The sequence below is a fragment of the Amphibalanus amphitrite genome, unplaced genomic scaffold (genome assembly GCF_019059575.1).
Source record: "Amphibalanus amphitrite isolate SeventyFive unplaced genomic scaffold, NRLGWU_Aamphi_draft 000145F_arrow, whole genome shotgun sequence".
NCBI lineage: Eukaryota > Metazoa > Arthropoda > Thecostraca > Balanomorpha > Balanidae > Amphibalanus > Amphibalanus amphitrite.
The window spans coordinates 69,455-88,771 of NW_024881640.1; the positions used below are offsets into that span (position 1 = coordinate 69,455).

The 19,317-nt window shown below is 50.0% G+C and overlaps 3 protein-coding genes across 3 annotated transcripts in view; 1 reads left to right on the forward strand and 2 right to left on the reverse strand.

Moving 5' to 3' along the window:
• LOC122382688 (otoferlin-like) overlaps positions 1-19,190 on the reverse strand; it is a 73,790-nt gene extending 54,600 nt beyond the window's left edge. The window contains exons 1-2 of the mRNA XM_043368351.1: positions 18,656-19,190; positions 18,156-18,205 (exon numbers count right to left, since the gene is read on the reverse strand). Of these exons, the coding sequence (XP_043224286.1) occupies positions 18,156-18,205; positions 18,656-18,734 (129 nt within the window). The 5' untranslated portion in view covers positions 18,735-19,190. The remainder of the gene's footprint in view (positions 1-18,155; positions 18,206-18,655) is intronic.
• Positions 5,830-8,507, reverse strand: LOC122382690. Its single transcript, XM_043368353.1, has 2 exons — positions 8,473-8,507; positions 5,830-7,397 (listed from the first exon to the last, which is right to left on the reverse strand). The coding sequence occupies exon 2, from the start codon at positions 7,237-7,239 to the stop codon at positions 5,986-5,988; it is 1,254 nt and encodes a 417-aa protein (XP_043224288.1). The 5' UTR covers positions 7,240-7,397; positions 8,473-8,507; the 3' UTR covers positions 5,830-5,985.
• Positions 12,669-16,645, forward strand: LOC122382689 (steryl-sulfatase-like). The gene is made up of 3 exons (XM_043368352.1): positions 12,669-12,865; positions 13,476-14,354; positions 14,638-16,645. Exons 2-3 carry the CDS (start codon positions 13,578-13,580, stop codon positions 16,021-16,023), a joined length of 2,163 nt encoding a protein of 720 aa, XP_043224287.1. The 5' UTR covers positions 12,669-12,865; positions 13,476-13,577; the 3' UTR covers positions 16,024-16,645.
• Positions 19,191-19,317: the final 127 nt, after the last annotated feature.

Here is a 19,317-nt window from a genome sequence, read left to right on the forward strand (position 1 = left end):
AGCGCCCCAGGGCCAACCGACGGGTCACTGATACTGTCCCCCCCCCCTCCCCGGGGGTAGCCTCGTTACCCAGACGGTACGTGAAATGTGACCCGACGGCTTGTTTCCCGACGCCCGGGAGGCACCCTGCGGGGAGGCCCAGAGGTTTTGTGGCGTACTAATGAGCGATGCTAGGCTAGCATGGGTGGAGGGATACCTAAGCGTAGGCCGCACAGAATGGCGGATTATCTCCTCGTCTCTCTCTCTCTCTCTCTCTCTCTCTCTCTCTCTCTCTCTCTCTCTCTCTCTCTCTCTCTCTCTCTCTCTCTCTCTCTCTCTCTCTCTCTCTCTCTCTCTCTCTCTCTCTCTCTCTCTCTCTCTCTCTCTCTCTCTCTCTCTTTCTCTCTCTCTCTCTCTCTCTCTCTCTCTCTCTCTCTCTCTCTCTCTCGCTCTCTCTCTCTCTCTCTCTCTCTCTCTCTCTCTCTCTCTCTCTCTCTCTCTCTCTCTCTCTCTCTCTCTCTCTCTCTCTCTCTCTCTCTCTCTTGACATCTAACTACCTACTTTACATCTACCTCTAGCTTTTTCTTCTGGGTTTCTCTTTATTTCTCTCTTTTATCCAAGAGCCTGTGGAGTTTATATGCTCCGGTTGACAATCAGAAGTGCAGCGCGGGTAAACCGCCAGTATATTGGCCCGCGGTGTAGTATGTAGTCGGGCAATGCATTCAGCATACCGGGATGGCGGTGCATGAGCCGGGCAATCTTGGCAACACCGACCGGCAGTGTTGTAGCCGGGCAATACCACCGGCACCGGCCGGCAGCACACCCAGAGGCAGTGAAGGAGCCGGGAAATACTAACGGTGCTGGCCGACAGTCGGAGGGCTACTGTAGTTAGTAGCACGGCAATGCTGCCAGTACCGAGCGGTACCCGGAGCCAGCTTGTAGAAACCAAGCGGCGGTGTACTTAACCTAGTAGCCAGGTATAATACCGCCAGCACCGCGGCAGTATACCCAGAGACAGTGCAGACACCAAGCGGCGGTGTACTTAACCTAGTAGCCAGGTAATACCACCAGCACCGCGGCAGTATACCCAGAGACAGTGCAGACACCAAGCGGCGGTGTACTTAACCTAGTAGCCAGGTAATACCACCAGCACCGCGGCAGTACACCCTGCAGAGACAGTGTAGACAACGAGCGGCGGTGTATCTAACCTAGTGGCTGCAGGTAATACCGCCAGTACCGCGGCAGTATACCCAGAGGCAGTAGTCGCCATCGATCGGTCTGCACCGTCCGTCCGGCCGCCGGCCCCAGCCAGCCGTCCTCAGCTCGGCGCCGCTCGGCCCCGGCTATAGGTGAGCCGCGCTCACACCTGAAGTGCCGCGCGGGCGGTGAGAGATCTCACGGATCGGCGGTTCAGTTTACACCTCACGGCCTGGAAACTCACGGTTCACACCTCAAGTGCCAACCGCCGCGCTGACTGTGGGAGATCTCAAGGACCGAGCTCGCACAGTTCAAGTTCACAGCTAACTAACACTTGACGGACCGGTAGGTCGTGTTTACTGTTTAGTCAGTTCACACTGGGCATTTCAAAGGGCGGGGCCCACAGTTCACAGTTCATAGGCCGGTAGCCTGGTTCACATTTTACATATTGGCGGTTCACAGTTCATATGTACAGTCCACAGCAGAAGTAATGTGGGGTTTCAGTCTTGGGTATGTTCTGCTTCTGAAGCTTAGGAACGATTAGCCAGACTACAATGAAACTTTGAATGTAGCTTATATGTATCGTCACCCTTTCAGCTGCAACTTTAGCTATTGACATCTTCTTTTCCATCACTCCGCATTAAACAATCGCCAGTCAAAGCCAACCGTTGAGATTGGTAAAACCCTACATTACTTTAGCGGTGGGCTGTACTTCACAGACTAGCGGTTTGGGGTTACAGAGTTCACTGGCTGCGGCTTACGACTCACAGTTCACACTAGTGATGTCAATTACGGAAAACCGGAATACCGATACCAAACCAAATACCAACCAAAACCATGGAGAAATACCGAAACCAAACCAACTTGGGAACATGAGGAAAATACCAACTTTTTACCGATTTCTTAGCCTCTTAAACATTAGCAAGGGTTCATGTTGCCAATAAAATACCAAACACATTAGGATTGCAATACCAAATACCGAGTTGGTATCGGTTTGGTATCGGTATACCAAAAAGTTGGTATCCGATTGACATCTCTAGTTCACACCTCACGGGTCGGCAGCTCACGGCTGAGCTGAGGTGTCTGTGGTTGGCACAGAGGAAGAAGCCGGAAGACCGTGACAGATTCAAAAGGAGAGAGAACTGAGGAAAGGGACACGGGCCTGCGGCCGGCGTCTCTGGGATGGAATGAAGTGATCCTTCACAGATGAACGATCTGGGCGAATGAGTTTCTCAGCTGATTTGGCTAGAATAGCATCCATCCGTCGTGCGGGCCATTGGAAATCAACTGGTGGAGATGGAAAAATCGTCGAACTGGAATGAAAGATCCTCATAGAGATATGTCCATCAAGAGCGACCGATGACTGCCAGGAGAAGACAAGCTTCTCGTCGGTCTCAACTGACGCGTTGGCCGGTTGTGATAAAAGTTCTCGCCATTTCCGGGGTAGCCTTTGCAGCTAATCTGCCATAAACCCAGAGGATCACATAAGGCTTTTGGTCTACTTTATTGGACAGAAGCGTTCAGCGTGCTATATGTCGGCAGCTCATCACAGCAGACGCGAGCCTCTCAGAGTTTCCGGGAGACGAATTGGACGGACCGTCACACGAGCGGTCGCGGTAAAGGTGATATGGCAAGGGCTGCACGGCGGTGACAGTGGTGGGCATGACTCATGCTGCGGAGAGGGAATCGTCTTAGGAGCGTGCATCACATTGCTTATATTCGGGGCAGAGCAATCTGTATCATTAAAGTTGACACCGTGGATATGCGTTCATATTCAGCTGAGTAGGATAGACTGAATAGACGCCGTCGGGCATGGTCGAAAATCTAGATATTTAACCCGCGCCCCACTGGGGGGGGGGCTATTTATAGCCCCCCCTCCCGTTTTTCTGCAATAACTTCCAAACCGCTTGACGGATCGACGCCAAACTTACAGGACCTTCGGCTGCATCAATTTGACACCTTGTGTCAAAATTTGAACTTCGTAGGTACCATAGGTCGGCCGGAAATGACGTCAGAGTGACGTCATGTTCGTCCGATTTCGACGCAAAACATTGAACCACGGCAATCGCTCCCAAGAGCTCAGTTTTTAAGCTAGATCCAATTTCTTTGCATGAAAGGACTCAGAATTGACCGCGCTATCAAACTGCTATCTCGGATTTTCAAAATTTTGAAAATTTCGAAAATTTTATATAATAATATTCAAAATTTATATTTTTATATTTTTTTCAAAAAGTTTTCGACTTTTCGAAAAAACCGGAATATATGTGACAGAACGCATGATGTTGACTAACTCTAGCAAGTTTTAGCTAAATATCTTCAAAAATGGCCAAGTTATACGCATTATTGCAACAAATTCACAATTAATTTTTCAAATCAATTTTTCAGTACGTATTTGACATCGTACACCAATATAAATGGCACCATCGTGTTCCTGAGCTCAAACTGCATCCATTAGACACCTTTTTTGTTGAAAAATGTAAACTTCAAAATTTGACCTTTTTTGACCTGAAAGTGACCTGACCTAAGCGAAATTCGACTCCAAATGACCTCAAATGACACAGACGACATCAAATTCGAAATCTATGGCCTAAATGGACCATAAAACATGTGTCATGTGACCGATGCATGATATAATATTTTCGTGACCTGTGATGACCTGACCCTGACCTGAAAATCAAAGTACAAGTTTGGTACCCTCAAAGTATCTAGAGCATCTCTTCACGAGTGTGGAAACCAAAAATGAGCCTGATCTGACTTGTAAGACGGCGGCCAGAGCCCAAAATGTGAACAAGCCAAAATGCTAATAATTTTTACTTTGACCTGACCTGTGACGTCATCGGTGACCTCGAGGTCAATGAAATTAGGTTTCGCTCGACAGTTTTTCCGGGGCTATCAGACGCCGTTTGAATTTTGACGATCGGTCCAGTAGTTTCGGAGTTAGGAGGGGGGGGCTATGAATAGCCCCCCCCCCCCCAGTAGGGCGTGTTATACACAGACCCCAGTGGGGCGCGGGTTAATTTCTACATGCTGTGTTGTGTTTTCTTCAGTGCAAGTACACTGTAGCAATCACAGTATCTAGGATGCACTTTTATCCACTGCAGTGGGTAACATGAGTGTCATAGGTGTTATGTCTACAATCCGCTGTGCCGCGCGTAGCCCCCTCTGCCCCCCCCCCCCCCCCCACAGCCTGCCCGTAAGTGTACCATAAGACACCAATCAGGAAGTTCACTCGGGTATGCAATGTGCATATCACCGCCAGACAGCTGGGTGAGACATAATTACTTCATTATCCATTATAGATACTGCGCTATAATTTCGCTACCATCGTCACCGCAAAGCGCAACAGTAGACAGCCATCACAAGAACGACGACACCTCTAAAGCGTTTCCTAAACAACACCGACTCCGCCGACGCGGGTCCAACGACGATCCAATGACGTCACAGCTCTGCCACGCGTCTCTACGTGACGTCACAGGGACGTCAGAGTGACGTAGGCACGCCGTGCATCATTGAAGGCCAGCGGAAAGTTGGTGTCGGGCGGGACTTTGGGAGCTGCGCGTCTGACCTTTGAACGGCGGAGGCGCGGCGGTTATTGGTTATAGCGACGTTGGCGTCTGACCTGAAGGCCAAGTGTGATCGGGGCTATACGGTATTCCGCTGACGAACGACCGTGGAAAGAAGGTGTAGGTACTGACGTGCGACGGACCTCGTGTGATGACGGTGTTGGTGTAGAGGATTTTCGCAGTGTCGTCACGTTTCTCGGTTTGCGTTTGATGTTCAGTGAGTTTTTGTTCATTTCAGTGGCTGTTTTTGTGCAGCTTTATTAGTTGATGTCGGATACAGGAGGAAAACAAGGCATGATTATCCGCACTAATGACTCTGATGGTAGAAGTGGCGTGAAGCTCATGTGTCTGTCGAATGATAGGTACATGTTAGGTATTGTAATGTTCATAAATAGGTAGAAGATCATCCATCAGGTTACCCATCAGATCATCCATCAGCTTATCCAATATCCATGCTTTTGCTATGTCATGCAACTAAAAGTTGATCCGTCCAGTGTCCCAAAATTATATTTTGCCTTGGGTGTCGGAGGGGGATATTCCTCACAGAGGAGTAAAGCGGGCTGAGAGTGGAAGATTCGAGCTTCATGAAAAAGGGTGAAAAACAGGGATAATCAATTTGCCTGTGAGTGCTACAGGATGTGGGAACTGGGAGTTGTTTTTGCTAGAGGATTGAAGAAATTTCGGAGGAAGTTAAAAGCCAACCACCAAAGGTACACATTACATGCAGATGCTCGTTACTGGTAAAATTGGGAGTGAAAAATTGCTCTGGAAAATTGGAGGTGAGAGTGGAAAACCATTTTCATTTGGATGTCATTTCCCACCCAAACTGGCAAATTTTGGGACACTGGATCCGTCTGGCGGTAATGCTGACCTGGAATAACCGGAGATTCAGAACTTCGGAAACAAGTGTTGGTAAATCAATATCCAACAATGCTTTTTAATCTACTTTTACTTTAAAAAAAAAAAAAACACATTTTAATTTTCTGATGTGTAAACCAATATGATACACACTATCGGACTAACTTTGCAGAGAATCCCACCATGAGCCGCAGTCAAACAATCGCACTTCGTTCTCATTGCAAACAAAACGTCACGTTTCCGAATATCTTTGTTGCAAGCTAGTCCCACGAAAACAGCGCTCAAACGTTATGCTCTCCTAGATAAGCAAGACAAGTAAAACGCTTTCCGTGATTTTTAATTCATTGTCTAGCTTAGCTTGGAGACAGGGCTCCCCCTGTTTTTGCGTCTACCACTCTCCCCAGATTCCACGGCACCAGAGGCGGCCTCGGAATCCCTTAGCCCGAGAATGAATATACTCGTCAAAGCCCGTGAGCAGGGTGACAATGAACTGGGGACGGAGCGTAACGCGTTCAGTGAACTGCAGCGTCGACAGGTAGCCAGTGATGAGCTCTGACAGATCCAGTACACGGATCAGCCGGCGAGGTAGGGTGTAGAACCGCACCACCAGAAGTGGTACCACGTCACGGCGGATGACCCTCACTGGCAGGAACTGCAGCCGCGGCAGCAGCGGTCCCACGGCCACCTGTTCGGTCAGAGACGGCAGTGAAGGAATCCGCAGCTGGGACAGGCCCCTGACGAACCGGGACACGGGCAGGCCCTGCTGGGAGAGGTAGGTCTCCAGGCCGCCGTAGATGACGTTCGGCCGAACCAGTCCGGTGAGTCCGAGCTGGGAGAGTGCCGGTGCCAGCGGGTTCACAGAGAGCCCCGCCCGGCCGGTCCGCAAGACGATCCTCTGGAAGCCGAGTGGTACGGGAGTCAGTCGGAGATCCACCAGCCGTGAGTAGAAGGTCTGCAGAGGAGGCAGACCTCTCAGCGACGCACCGCCTCCCAGACGCAGCACCCGACTGCCAAAGAAGTCGAGGAACGTCGGCACGGAGACGGGAGTCAAAAGACTGCACGCCAACCGGGCATCAACCAGCGCCAGTGGCTCGCGCAGGGCTCCGGTGCTGGCGCTGACCCCCAGCTGCTGCAGGTAGGCCAGCAGACCACTGGTGTAGCCGTCACTGTAGAACACAGGCGGCAGGGCACCCAGAAGAGTACGCAGGAAGCCGAGGCGGCGGCTGATGGTAGGCACTTGCCGCAGCTGCACCGCCCGCAGGAGACGCACGTGAGGTCGCTCCAAGATGATGCGGATGATGTCGATGGCCGCGGGGCGGGAGAGACGGCCATACCGGGTGCGGATCAGGCTGATGGCCGGAAGGACATCCGCCGGCAGAAGGACGCCCTGCAGTGGAGATACGGTGACCGCGGGGCGCGGCACAGATACGGAAGGGCGGACCAGGGAGACGTCGTAAATGGAGCCACCTACTGGAGACCTTCGAACGAAGGTAGCCGCCGCAGCGGCGGCGAGGCAGCAGAGGATGGCCACCCGCAACATTGCTGTGACTCTGCAAATACTGCTCGTGCTCAAGAGAGTCTGGGTACTACGAGGAGTGACGTGGCCTTTATATCGACAAACAATGTAGGTTGCTCGTGTCATGTGTCGATTTTTGGGTTAAAGTGACGACCACATGACGGTTGAAACAGTCAAATAACCCTGAGTGACAGCCAAATACCAGGTGGTGGACGGTTGCTAGGAAGGCCGGAGTTTACTGAGAGGCGGGCGGAAAGGTCTCCGGCGTCACTTATCAGCCCGAACTGGCAAAACAGAATGTCTCAACGCATTAGTACCAACATCATATCGGCTATTTTGTATCCTCTACATGAATAAATCATGTGGAATATTTTGCTAACATGCATTATGCTGACAAATTCGAGCATCAAATTTAACGTTCGTGTTTTAGATGGATCACACCACAATGCATGAAATATGCATGCAAATGTACGAAAAGTATTTTTGGCAATTCAAAATAGTTTGGAACGGCACTTAGGAGGCCAGAGGGTAGATGCTGACCGGAGGTGACCGTCCAGCCTCAGCCGACTAAAAATTCCTCATTTAGGCACCGGCGTCAAATGCCACACTCAAAAGTCGTCCAACGAGTTGTAAAGTTCCCTGCTGAGAGAAAACTTTGTCGTTTGATTCTGCTACTGCTGACCTCATCTTGACCACCCTACCCACCCACGGTCTTCCCACGCTGGATGTAAGGACGTGCACACTAGTGGTGTCAATCGGTTACCGAAAATTTCGGTTACCGAAAATATATGCTGACCGATTTGGTAATCGGTCGGTCAGGCCCCTCAAAAATCGGACACTTTCGGTCACCCTGCCAGTGTAACCATTTTCTCAAAGAGAGAGTATTCCATTTTTGCCTAGTTAAAATGAAATTTATTAAGATGTTAATGATAAAGTTGCAAAATTTCCCCCAAATGCCGAATGCCACATTTTGGCATCTTCATTAGCCATCCCACCCAGCAGGCAGCAGCCACCCATTGTCCAACCACAACTACAAGCAGCCAAGCAGGCTGATTTTGACTCAGTTGACCCCACAAGTACACACAATTTTGAAACTCTATTCCAGTCGAACTATTAAAATTTCACCTGTAATCAAAGAAGTATTGCCTACAAAAAATCATTATAGGTACAGTCATCAAAATGTAAGGACAAAAATAACTTGAATTACTGAAATGTGTTTCTGAAGACTGGACAGTTAGGTAGCACTTTGCACTTAGCAGTGATCACATTTACATTTCACGGGTGTTCTACTATTCCACATTCTCCTTAAATATTGCAGGTAGCAACCAAATGTTTGAAATCTAGATGACCACAACATACAAACAAAATAATCTTGACAAAAACTTCATATTCGGCCCATGTGCGATTTCTGGAATCTTCCACATTCCAAACACAAGGAAGGATTTCGAAACAGATGCGCCATAACAGAGACTTTAAACCAGCTGATTAAGTTGCTGCAAAAAAAGTTTTGGATCGTTTCATGCTGCCTCGTGAATTATCTTATTGATGTAAATGATCCAACACGATATTGAATTCTAATGAAATCAACATTGTCAGTGTAATTCACTACAAGAAAATTAATTTCCCCTCAATAATTCGACCAAAAGGGCATATAAATAAATATTACGTCATCATCATACATCCTTTCGTTAGGGAAGAGAGGATCTTAAAAGTCAATCCTTGGTTGTTCTATTACTTTTTGCGCCACTTTGGCGCCACTGTATTAATTTTGTCTGCATATTTTGTTTTCTTGTAAAGATAAGATTAACAAGAGATAAGACAAAGTGCCTGTTTAATGAATTTTCATTTCATTTTTGGGACAAAATTCAAGCTCAGAGCTATCTAATACCTGCCTTTTCAGCTGGATTTTCAGTGTCAAATTCTTTGTAGAGTATCTCAGACCACATCTCAAGACTCAAGGCAAGTTTCCAAGCAGTTTTGATGTGTTTTGTGGTGTTTTGATTCCGCCTTTTCTCCTAGGGAATGTTGTCATGAACATACATATTATACCAACCATTTGACTTACTAATTGATTGTGCTTTTGCAACATGAATGAGCATTCTTCCTTACATAGACCACAGTAGATTCTTGACAATTCTAATGAACCAAATCTGTGAAATGCTGAGGTCCATGTGTTGCTACCCTCAGCAATGTATTGTAACTTCTACCACAAAATGTATTTTTGCAGTGGCTAAGAATTGACTGAACTTGGACTGAAATGCCATTTCGCATTATTTTCCATCAGCATTTACCAAATATTTTAATTTTGGGGTAGAGTAATAGCAAATAGAATTTCGGTCAAATTTCGGTCAAATTTTGGCTTGGGATGTTATCGGTCGGTATTCGGTCGGAAATTTTTCCCAAATTTTGGTTTCGGTCGGTATCGGTCAGACATTTTTTGGAAAATGACATCACTAGTGCGCACCAAGGTCCAAGCTCTGATCAGTGTGACTCGCCTTAGTTAACACTTTTCACAAGTGTGCATTTATATAACGGGTGCTGAAGCCTTACGGTAATGAATATTGCATAGACGTTTTGCAATGCTCAGCACTACATTTGGTTGATTTATGAGAACTCCCCCAGTGCTGCAGCGCTGCAACACCGTCACAGGCGTCAAACGGCTGGGCTTTAGGCGCTGTGGCAATCAGCGGCAATAAAATTTGGTAATACAACTATTGTGTTACAATCTAATTAGTTTCAGGCCATGCATGAGTATTCAAGTCTACATAGTTACTTACCTGTCAGGGTGTAAAATCTTTTCAATAAATATTTTGCACCCTAACTTACTTTATCAGCCCAAAATAATGTGTCAGATGACATGACACAAACATGTTGTAGGTGCACAATATGTGCGCAATTGCAAATACGTTCGCTCATCATTATTAACATACAAACACCGATGATGAATGTGTCAAAACGTTACGACGTCATTACGAGCAAAGCAAGCCAGCCCCATCGTGTGGTGCTCGGCAATATCCGCCCTGGTATTTTACCTCCGTGACTATCCTCTCAGCAATGTTTTCCCCTGGGTCATGACCCGGTAACGGCGGCACACGAAGCGACGATGAATATTTCATGGTCCGTTTAGTCATTCACCGTCCGGACCGAAATAGGCCACAGACAGAGAACCATTAGTGAAAGGCCCGCCAGGCAAACTTACCGATTTAGTGCTTGCATTTTCAAGTTGCATGCTTGTTTACCATTTTATACACGATACCCATCTGCATAAATGTTGAGTACGAGGGGGCAAATGGCGACACTTGGTGCTAATTTCAGAGCTATAGTGTTTTAAATACCTACATTCTCGTCAACACCAGCCACGAAAATATGTTTTATATGCAGTAAGAGTCGGATTTTGTAATGTTGACATCTGACCGTTTGGCCGTGGTTTGACCGTGGTCGGTCGAAGAAGTGGTTCATATTTCACAGTGTGATGTGAGCAGCTAAGGGTCCGGAGCACGTCCAGAATATAGTCACATGCCTCAATATGCACCCACATTGACCTCGGATAGCTCACAGTCACCTGCAGGATAGTTTGTAGTGACCAGGCCACACCGACAGTGACCTGGGGTCACCCACGGTGAGTTAGTCACACCGACTCATACCCACAGTAAGCTGGGTCCTGAACTCTACCAGATACCTGGTCCTACCCACAGTAGCCTGTATACATCCATAGTGACCTGGCTGACCTGTGATGACCTGGACTCGCCCACCGTGACCTGTGGGTGGGTCACTGTGACCTGTGGGCGGGTCACCATGACCTGTGGGCGGGTCTCTGTGACCTGTGGCGGGTCACAGTGACCTTTGACTGGGTCTCTGTGACCTGTGGCGGGTCACAGTGGGTGGGCCGTCCCAGCGTGGGCGCCCAGCTCCTGAGCGCCACAAGTGCTGCCGGGCCGTGGGCTGAGGCTGGGGGCGGGAGCTGGCGCCGGCAGCCGTCAAAACGACATAAAACATGCAGGTCCAATGCATCCGAAAACGGAGCCACCGCTGACACGGCGGCGCCGGCAGACTGTCCGGGAAAAGGGTCTCGCTTAAAATGTTTTCATTTTACCTGGTTCGTGTTAGGATGCTATGATTTTCACTGCGTCTTGAACTATTTTCACTGCGTCTTGAACTACTCATACTGCTGGCTGGGAGGTGGAAATTGAAAGCCCCTCAACTATAATGGCAGTGCTACATGTTTCCATTTTGACCCATATTAGCAGGCATTTGCACCACACAATAAGCAAAAATTCCCCTTCCAAATCAATTGGCATTGCTCATCAGGCATGCCACAAATGGTCACCTTTCAAAAATCTTTTAAACATGGGCTGTTCTTCTCTGGCAACAACCTCCCTCAATACATTGATATTAATGTCTACGTGGTGCTGATATTTCAGGTGACATTTTCTACAATGGCTCGCCGTGTATTTAAGGTCAAACAACGTCTGCAAAGGTTACATGAGAGTTGAGATTGCATAACCACATAGTCAAAGATAGCATATCATTACGGGTCATTTTAATACTTATCGATCATCTCTACAACCATGTTACATTTTCAAAACGCTATCAAAACCATCCAAACAATTTAATGCATCTAACCATCGAAACCATCAACATAGCCAATTGAACTTCTTATTCGCCTTATTTTTCACTTGGTCGGATTATGCAATTGCACATTTCAGTTATGTGAAGTTCACCTAATGACAAACACATATAACGAATATTCGGGCAAGGAACACATAACAGGGTTCAACATTAGACCCCGTCCCACGGTCCCCTCTAGCCACCGGCATAAATAGCTGAGTCATCACAGCTGATCTGAACGTACCCCTGTCATAGACGAATATACAGATAGCATGCAATCACCCACTGGCCCAGCAAAAAGCAATTGACAGCCGACCAAGGCGACTGGCTCAGTGGCGCGGGAACTTCTTCCAGACTGGGGGGGCTGAACCATCATAGAGATCAACCTAGGGTACCCCCAAATCTAGCTTTCTCATCGGTTTTAGGCCACTTATTTTTCAAACCTTGGCCTTTTCAACGAAAAAAAGAAGAAAGTATTTGCAAAAAAAAAGTGAGGTATTCCGTCTCAGCTGAGTGAAGAAACTAACGTTTTGGCAACCTGGAATAAAGGTTTTAAGCTGCCAAATGAGTTGCCGAGTCAGTAAAATAGGTAGATTTTACACTCACATGCTTTCTTCCTTTGTGACTCACAACCCCTAATTTGGGGAGGACAAGCTGCCCCAACGGTTCCTGGCCTCATGAAAAGTTGTGAGGCACCGCCCCCACTGCCCTCTCCCCCGGTTCCCGCGCTTATGTATGAATCTATGAAATTGTGTTGGTAGATTTCCGATTTCGATTCCTCCAGCTGGGGGGGCTCAAATACATTACGAGCCCCCCCCCCCCCCCCAGCCGAAAAGTTGGAGGGGCTCAGCCCCCCCTAGCCCCCCGGTTCCCGCGCCACTGGACTGGCTAATGTGTTTACACAGCATTCCAAGATAAGATTTAGAACCGACGCAAGGCAGACAGCGATCGTAGAAAGCGGTAGAATTCCTTTATGACGCAGGCCCGCACTGTTGTGCTATCAGTGAAGGTCAACACACAGTGTGACTGGGTAGTCGGGACCACGCCGGGAACGGAGGAAGGACTACGCCGGGACGAGCACGGCGATAAGGAGGAGCACGCCGGGTTGGAGAGCGGAACACGACGGAGCGGAGGACGAATTTACGTGAGTAAATACTAAATAGTGATACCTATCCACCACTTACCATTGTAAGATATTGTTACCGTTCCATTTCCCTTCATATTTGGAGAAGATGATGAGATGATGGATTCGTCGTAGCTACGTTTTGTGTATCAGTGTGCACCAGCAATCAGCATTATGTTGTGGATTTTTATTTCTTTGGTTTATGTACTCGCTGAGCCGCAGTAGGTATTGAGCAGACACCAAAAATAGATTGGCACATCAGACATTGTGTATGCCTGTCTATACCTGGCAAATCGCGGCGAGAGAGGCCGAAATTTACTGTCAGTCAAAAATACCGGGCCATGGCGGGCTGTGCGGACGCTGATCTGACACATAAAGTGATTTTTCTAAAGTGTGCAGCAGGAAAATATGGCGATGTGTGTTATTGCCATTGAACGTTTCGAAAGAATGAGTTTCATCACTGGAATAAGAAGTTGTGGGACTGTAACGCATCCCTGAAATAGCAGACATGAATGCCAAATTATCGACTGATAATTTGTGAACCAAACAAACGCTTAATTGTGTTCTCAGTTCTCACTAAGCAGTCCTATCTGGCTTCGTATCAACATCACATCATTTGCTTCTCTTTCAGGTAGCTCAAGACACCACATTTGAGCTGCTCCTGGATGACGATACCGGTCAGACATCAAGTGGTGTTGTTTCATTACCCGGAATCCTTCTCGTCTGAAACATCATGCGGTTTATGTTGGTGTTGGTTGCGGTCGTATGTCTGACAGCACCTTGTCTTTGCGCTCAATCCAAGACACCATCTAGACCTCCTTCGCCCCCGTCCCCGTCCCCGTCTCCTAGTCCGTCTCCGTCTCCGTCTCCGCCCCCGACTCCGTCCCCGTCTCCATCCAACAAGCAGCCGAAGGCTTCACCACCGCCCAAGTCTTCGACACCCTCACCACGAAGCTCAGACCCACCAAAGCACCCTGATGTACCACCAAGCACAAAGGCTCCACCGAGGCGTAGTGACCCGGAGCCCAAGCCAAAGGCAGAGGCGAATTCACAGCCCAAGCTGGCTTCGAAACCAAAGCCAGAAACGAAGCCGGAGCCGAAGTCGAAGCCTCCGTCGCAGCCGACGCCAAAAGCACAACCGCAGAAATCGTCTGAGCCAGAGCCGAAGCCAAAGCCAGACCCAAAGAAAGCGTCGGAGCCAGTGCCGAAGCAGGCACCAAAGTCGAAGCCGGAGTCCTCCAGGCCAGCCGCACCGAAGTGGCCCAATTTCCTGGTGTTGCTAGTCGATGATCTAGGTTTCGGCGATATTGGTCCTTTCGGTAACCGTACCGTGCCGACGCCGAGCCTGGACACGCTGGCCGCCCAGGGTGCCGTGCTGCGCCAGAGTCTGGCGGCCGCAGCCGTGTGCACGCCGAGCAGGGCGGCCCTGCTCACCGGCCGACTGCCGATCCGGTACGGCCTGGCGCCCGAGAACGAGGAGTGGGACGTCTCGCTGTTCGCCGCATCCAAGGTAAGTCACAGAGGTCCATATGTAGTAAAGGTCATTTGACACTTGGCTGTCATTTTCTCTATAATGATGAATCATCAATTGTAATTACTGATGCTGTGCTGTGCATCAAATGTAACAATTACATCGTCAATTGTGTACTGCAAAACACAAGTAAAAATTGTATCGTTAGAAAAGTCACGACTAGACCGATCAGCGTCTAGACCAGCATCAAAGATATTTGTTGTTCGTAGCAAAGCTCTCTTCAGCAATGTCTAGAATGCCCTAACGATAACCCTCACCGCAGGTCGGTTTGCCGTCGAACGAGACCACGCTGGCGAAGCTGCTGGGTCAGCACGGCTACCGCCGCTCTCTGGTCGGCAAGTGGCACCTGGGCATCAACTGCGACCGCTACGGCGACAACTGCCACCACCCGCTGACGCACGGCTTCGAGACGTTCTACGGCATCCCCATGACGAACCTGAGGGACTTTGGGGACGACGGGGAGTACCTGTATGCTACCGCCTACCCGGAGACTTTCCCCACCTGCTACGCTCTTCAGATAGGTGGTGTGATCGCTGCACTCTTCTTCAGACGTCGCTCGAAGCTGCTTCTTTTGCTAGGCCTCCTCACTGCTTTCGTTGGACTCTTCGGTGCCGTCTTCTTCGCCAACTGGAAGATCCTCAGCTCTCTGATAATGCGCGACTATGAGGTCGTCGAGCAGCCGATGCGACTCCAGGGTCTGACACAGCGGTTCGTGGCGGAGACGGAGGAGCGACTGCGCTTCTACAAGACTGACGGACGGCCCTTCTTCCACATGCACTCGTTCAGCAAGATGCACACGTCACTATCAGTGACGGACGAGTTTGCGGGCAAGTCTCGACACGGGCTGTTTGGCGACAGCATCATGGAGATGGATTGGGCCGTCGGGAGGATCCTGGACATCCTCAAAGAGCTGCAGCTGGATGACAACACGTTCGTCTACTTCACATCTGATAATGGTGGACATGTGGAAGAGCGAGGTATCCGTGGGGATGTTCAGGGAGGCTACAACGGCGTGCTCAAGGGCGGCAAGGGTATGGGCGGCATGGAGGGCGGCATTCGCATGCCGACGCTGGTCCGCTACCCTCCGCTGATCAAGCCAGGGACGGTGGTCGAGCAGACAGTCTCCCAGATGGATCTGTTACCCACGGCGATGGCTATGCTTGGAGTAGACGCTGCCGCCGCGCTGCCCGACCGCATCATTGACGGAAAGAACATGCTACCGCTGCTCACGGGCGCTTCGCCGCACTCTCCACACCGCTTTCTCTTCCACTACTGCAAGGCGACGGTGCACTCTGCTCGCTGGGTGGAGGATGACGCGCACACGTGGAAGGTTCACTTTTACTGGCCGCCCTGGCTGCCGGGACAGCATCGCTGTGAGTACATCTGCCAGTGCCACCAGTCGTACCGGATGGCTCAGCCGGCCGTCTACAACATCCAGCAGGACATCAGCGAAGATCGACCCCTGGAGCCCGGCTCCCCGCAGTACCTCAGGGTCGTCCGGACGGTCACCCGCGCTCTGGAAGAGCACCGCACCGGTGTGGACCAGGTGCCGAACATGATGACCTGGCCGATGCACCGCTGGCGACCCACACTGCAAGCCTGCTGTGAGCCGCCCTTCTGTCGCTGTACCGACCCCAAGTACCCCTGAGGTCGCCACAGGGACGACAGGAGAGTGAGACGGTAGGCAGCATTCGTGAGAGAGGGTATTCGGAATTTTGCGGGTGTTATAGCCAATTACTAGTTTGATAGAAAAACGATAGCTAATATAAAGGCATTCGTACCTTATTGTTTTAAAATAAGCAGTTTTCATAACTGGGGCTGTCGGATTCTGGTTTGATAATTGCCGTACGTACTAAGTAAGACGAAAAGTCGACAACAGATTTTAGAGAATTGCATAATAATTAGAACCACTTGGTTGACCAATGCAACTTTATCCTGCTATTCATGCATATGCTAAAATGTGATACTTTGTTAAGTGTGCATTTTTCGTTCGTGAAATAAATCAATACTCGTGAGCGTATTCATGCATGAATAATGCATACAGTAATGCACCCTTGCATCATTGCATACGCTTATATCAATTCAGTCCCTCCGAGATTTCAATCAGTAAAGTCTAAATAATTTAGCTGCGGATCATTGACATTCCCACTGAGTGCACGTCTGAATGTTGTGAGCGTATCCATTGTGCGGCTGTTTGCAAGGTCTGTGTGCATTGTATCCTGTTTTGTATGCGCTATTGTGTATGAAAATAGACGACATTCTGCCAACAATCCACGTCATTCGCTCGTTCCCTCCTACTCGTAACGAGCAATAATCACTGATCCACGTATTAGCGTGGCACAAAGAACGCGGCCATGCGCCGTTCGGCGTCTGATTGCCGGTGTGGAGGCCGAGACCCCGACACCGACACACCGGCGCGCCGGCTCCCGTGGCCGGGTCGATGGACGGACTACGTTAATGTTGCACGACGTTTGCCTTTCCATTTAATGCCGGCTGGCTCTGTGCAGGGGCGTTGCCAGGTGCTGGTGCGCCACCGAAACGGCCCCCCGGTCGGCCTGTGACAGGTGAGCGAATGGAAAACGCAGTGGGTAGGCCAGAGTGTGACGGACGGAGGTAAAGGTAAGCATGGATAGTTCGCTGTTTGGTGTTCGGTGACGTTGACGGCGAGTGACGCTTAGTGTGTAAAAACATCAAGTAACTAACCCATAAGTAACCCACAGTCCATTGTTCGGTCGTTTGTTAGCCCTTGGAACGCGCAATGCAGATAACGCTCGCTGGTCTGCCGTTTGTCAAACACTGGTACGCACAGTAAAAGTCAAGGTAACCCACACCTCGTTCTTTCAGTCTATGATTTGCTAACACCTGAGCCATTGACCGAGCATTGCACAACACTACTTCCAGGCACTCAGACAGAGACGTTATGAATTTTTTAAAGGTCTGCATCCAGCGCCGGGACCCAATATCGCCAGATTTCGTGCCGGTACCCATCAGAGCTCGCCGGACCAACTTGAAAAGGCACCGCCTCCCACAGTTCCCGGCGCCGAATCACGCCACAGGCGATAAATGGCCAGACCTGAAGTATGGGCGCTGACAGGCTGACAATTTGGTTTTATAAGGCTGTCACGGCGTCGAATGACAAATGGTTCGTGACAGGGCCAACAGTGCGGCCTCCGCTCAAAAAGCCGGCGACTGGAGGGGCAATAGATCATCGATTGGCTTCACACTTCCGACAACGGTTTATCAATCGTCTCGGTCATATATTACCCACCCAAACGCTACCGGTCCTTGCACAAACTTCCGAGCTCTGCTTGTTTTACGCACCATCTCCAAAGCAACGTCACCTAAACTAGCCGTTACCTACAGGCTACAACAGTCCTTACAGCCGTCCAACAGACGGTCCAACAGTCCAACAGACCAGTGCCTTCGCCCTAGGTCGTCCGCGGCGTGGGACGCGCATGGGGGTGTTTTGGAAATTGAAATGGCGCCGCGCCGTTGTGGTCCCTCGAGAGTTGCAGAGTAGTACACAGCAGGGGGCAGCGTTGGGCAACAAATTCAGAGCTGGGATCAATGGAAAGGCACCTGAGCGGGTAAGAGGGCAGAGCTGGGTCAAAGATCCCGAGCCAGGTAACTAATGGTCTTAGAGCACCAACAGCAGGAAGTATTACATGATTGGAGAATCTCACTGTAAGTGGGAACACTGCAAGTAGGGGCCGAAGGGGAGGTCCTAGGTCAGGGTCGGGTAATAAAACTCAGCCACTTGCCTCCCCAGTGCCGACTTACCTGTTCAATGGAGGCGCAGTCGCCCAGGGGAGCTGTGGTCCGACTCTGACCTGACGGAAAAGGGGTGGGGAAGGATGGAATCGGTCAGAGGGGGAAGGCGGAAAGGCCACGCACCGGTTTGGTTTCGGAGTCCTCTCAGTGTATCGCATTACAACATCACTGTTTGTTTCGTGCTAATTCATGTGTCTAATTAGTGCCAGCAAAAGTCTGGCTACATTGCGAAAGTTTTACCTTGTTATTCATTTTATGTTAATTATAAGAAGTTTATCCGAACTTCACCGGCCCAGAGTGAGCTTCATGTAATGCGTAGTGAGGCAGGCATTTTTTGTTTTTGTTTTTGGTAACGACTACCTACCACAATTTTCAATCGTCCATCTAATCGCATAGCACCTGCGCTCAAGGAGCGGGAGAAAAGTCTATCCAAATAGAGTGCCTTCACAAAGCACCTAAAATTTCTCATCTGATCTCTGATATTGCAAAAAAGCTGACGTAAGTCTCACCTCTGAAGTTGACGACGATGGCCTTCTCTCCTTTGGCTGTGACGCCCTCCAGCGCGTGAAATATCACCTTCAGCGACATGGCGACTTTTGACACGAGGTGACCTCAGGTCAACATCTCGCCTTCCGCAGCGGGCGACACACTGTCGCCGACAGGGTTATATCCTCTAGCCCGATCGCAGCACGATTCACTTTCTTCGAATTGACAATCGCTTCAAAGCGTCGTATAAAGATCGATGGCACATCGCTGAAATTTTCAGCCCGATGATTGTTTTCTTGGAACAGGCTGTCAATGAAGAGATCTCACAGACTTTCAATCTTGTGCCCTGTGCCCTCCTCTAGCTCACACTCTGATCAGACCCGAGTCACTTCCCACACCTTCCCATCGACACTGTTGCGCACAGACCCGCCCGGGGGTCGCGCGTCGGTCGCCGTCGTCACCCCCTGCCTCGAGCACCGGCCGGCGGGCACTGGCCTTACCGACCTGTGAAGCGCCTGGGGGCATGCGCCAGTGCGCTGCCGGCGGGAGCGCGCACCGCCAACGATCGCACTGCGCGGCGTGCGGCGGCTCCCGAACGACAGGTAGACAGCGCAGGTAGCGCGGCAGGGACTCCGGCGGACGGCGGCGCTTTGTAGGGATGGGTGGAGCGGTCCGGTGGACTGAA

Excerpts from the sequence above, each read along its gene's own strand:
- LOC122382690 (XM_043368353.1), bottom strand. The coding sequence starts at position 7,239 with ATGACACGAGCAACCTACATTGTTTGTCGATATAAAGGCCACGTCACT.
- LOC122382689 (XM_043368352.1), top strand. The coding sequence starts at position 13,578 with ATGCGGTTTATGTTGGTGTTGGTTGCGGTCGTATGTCTGACAGCACCT. Across the intron at positions 14,355-14,637 it reads CGCTGTTCGCCGCATCCAAG|GTCGGTTTGCCGTCGAACGA; the intron begins GTAAGTCACAGA and ends CCCTCACCGCAG.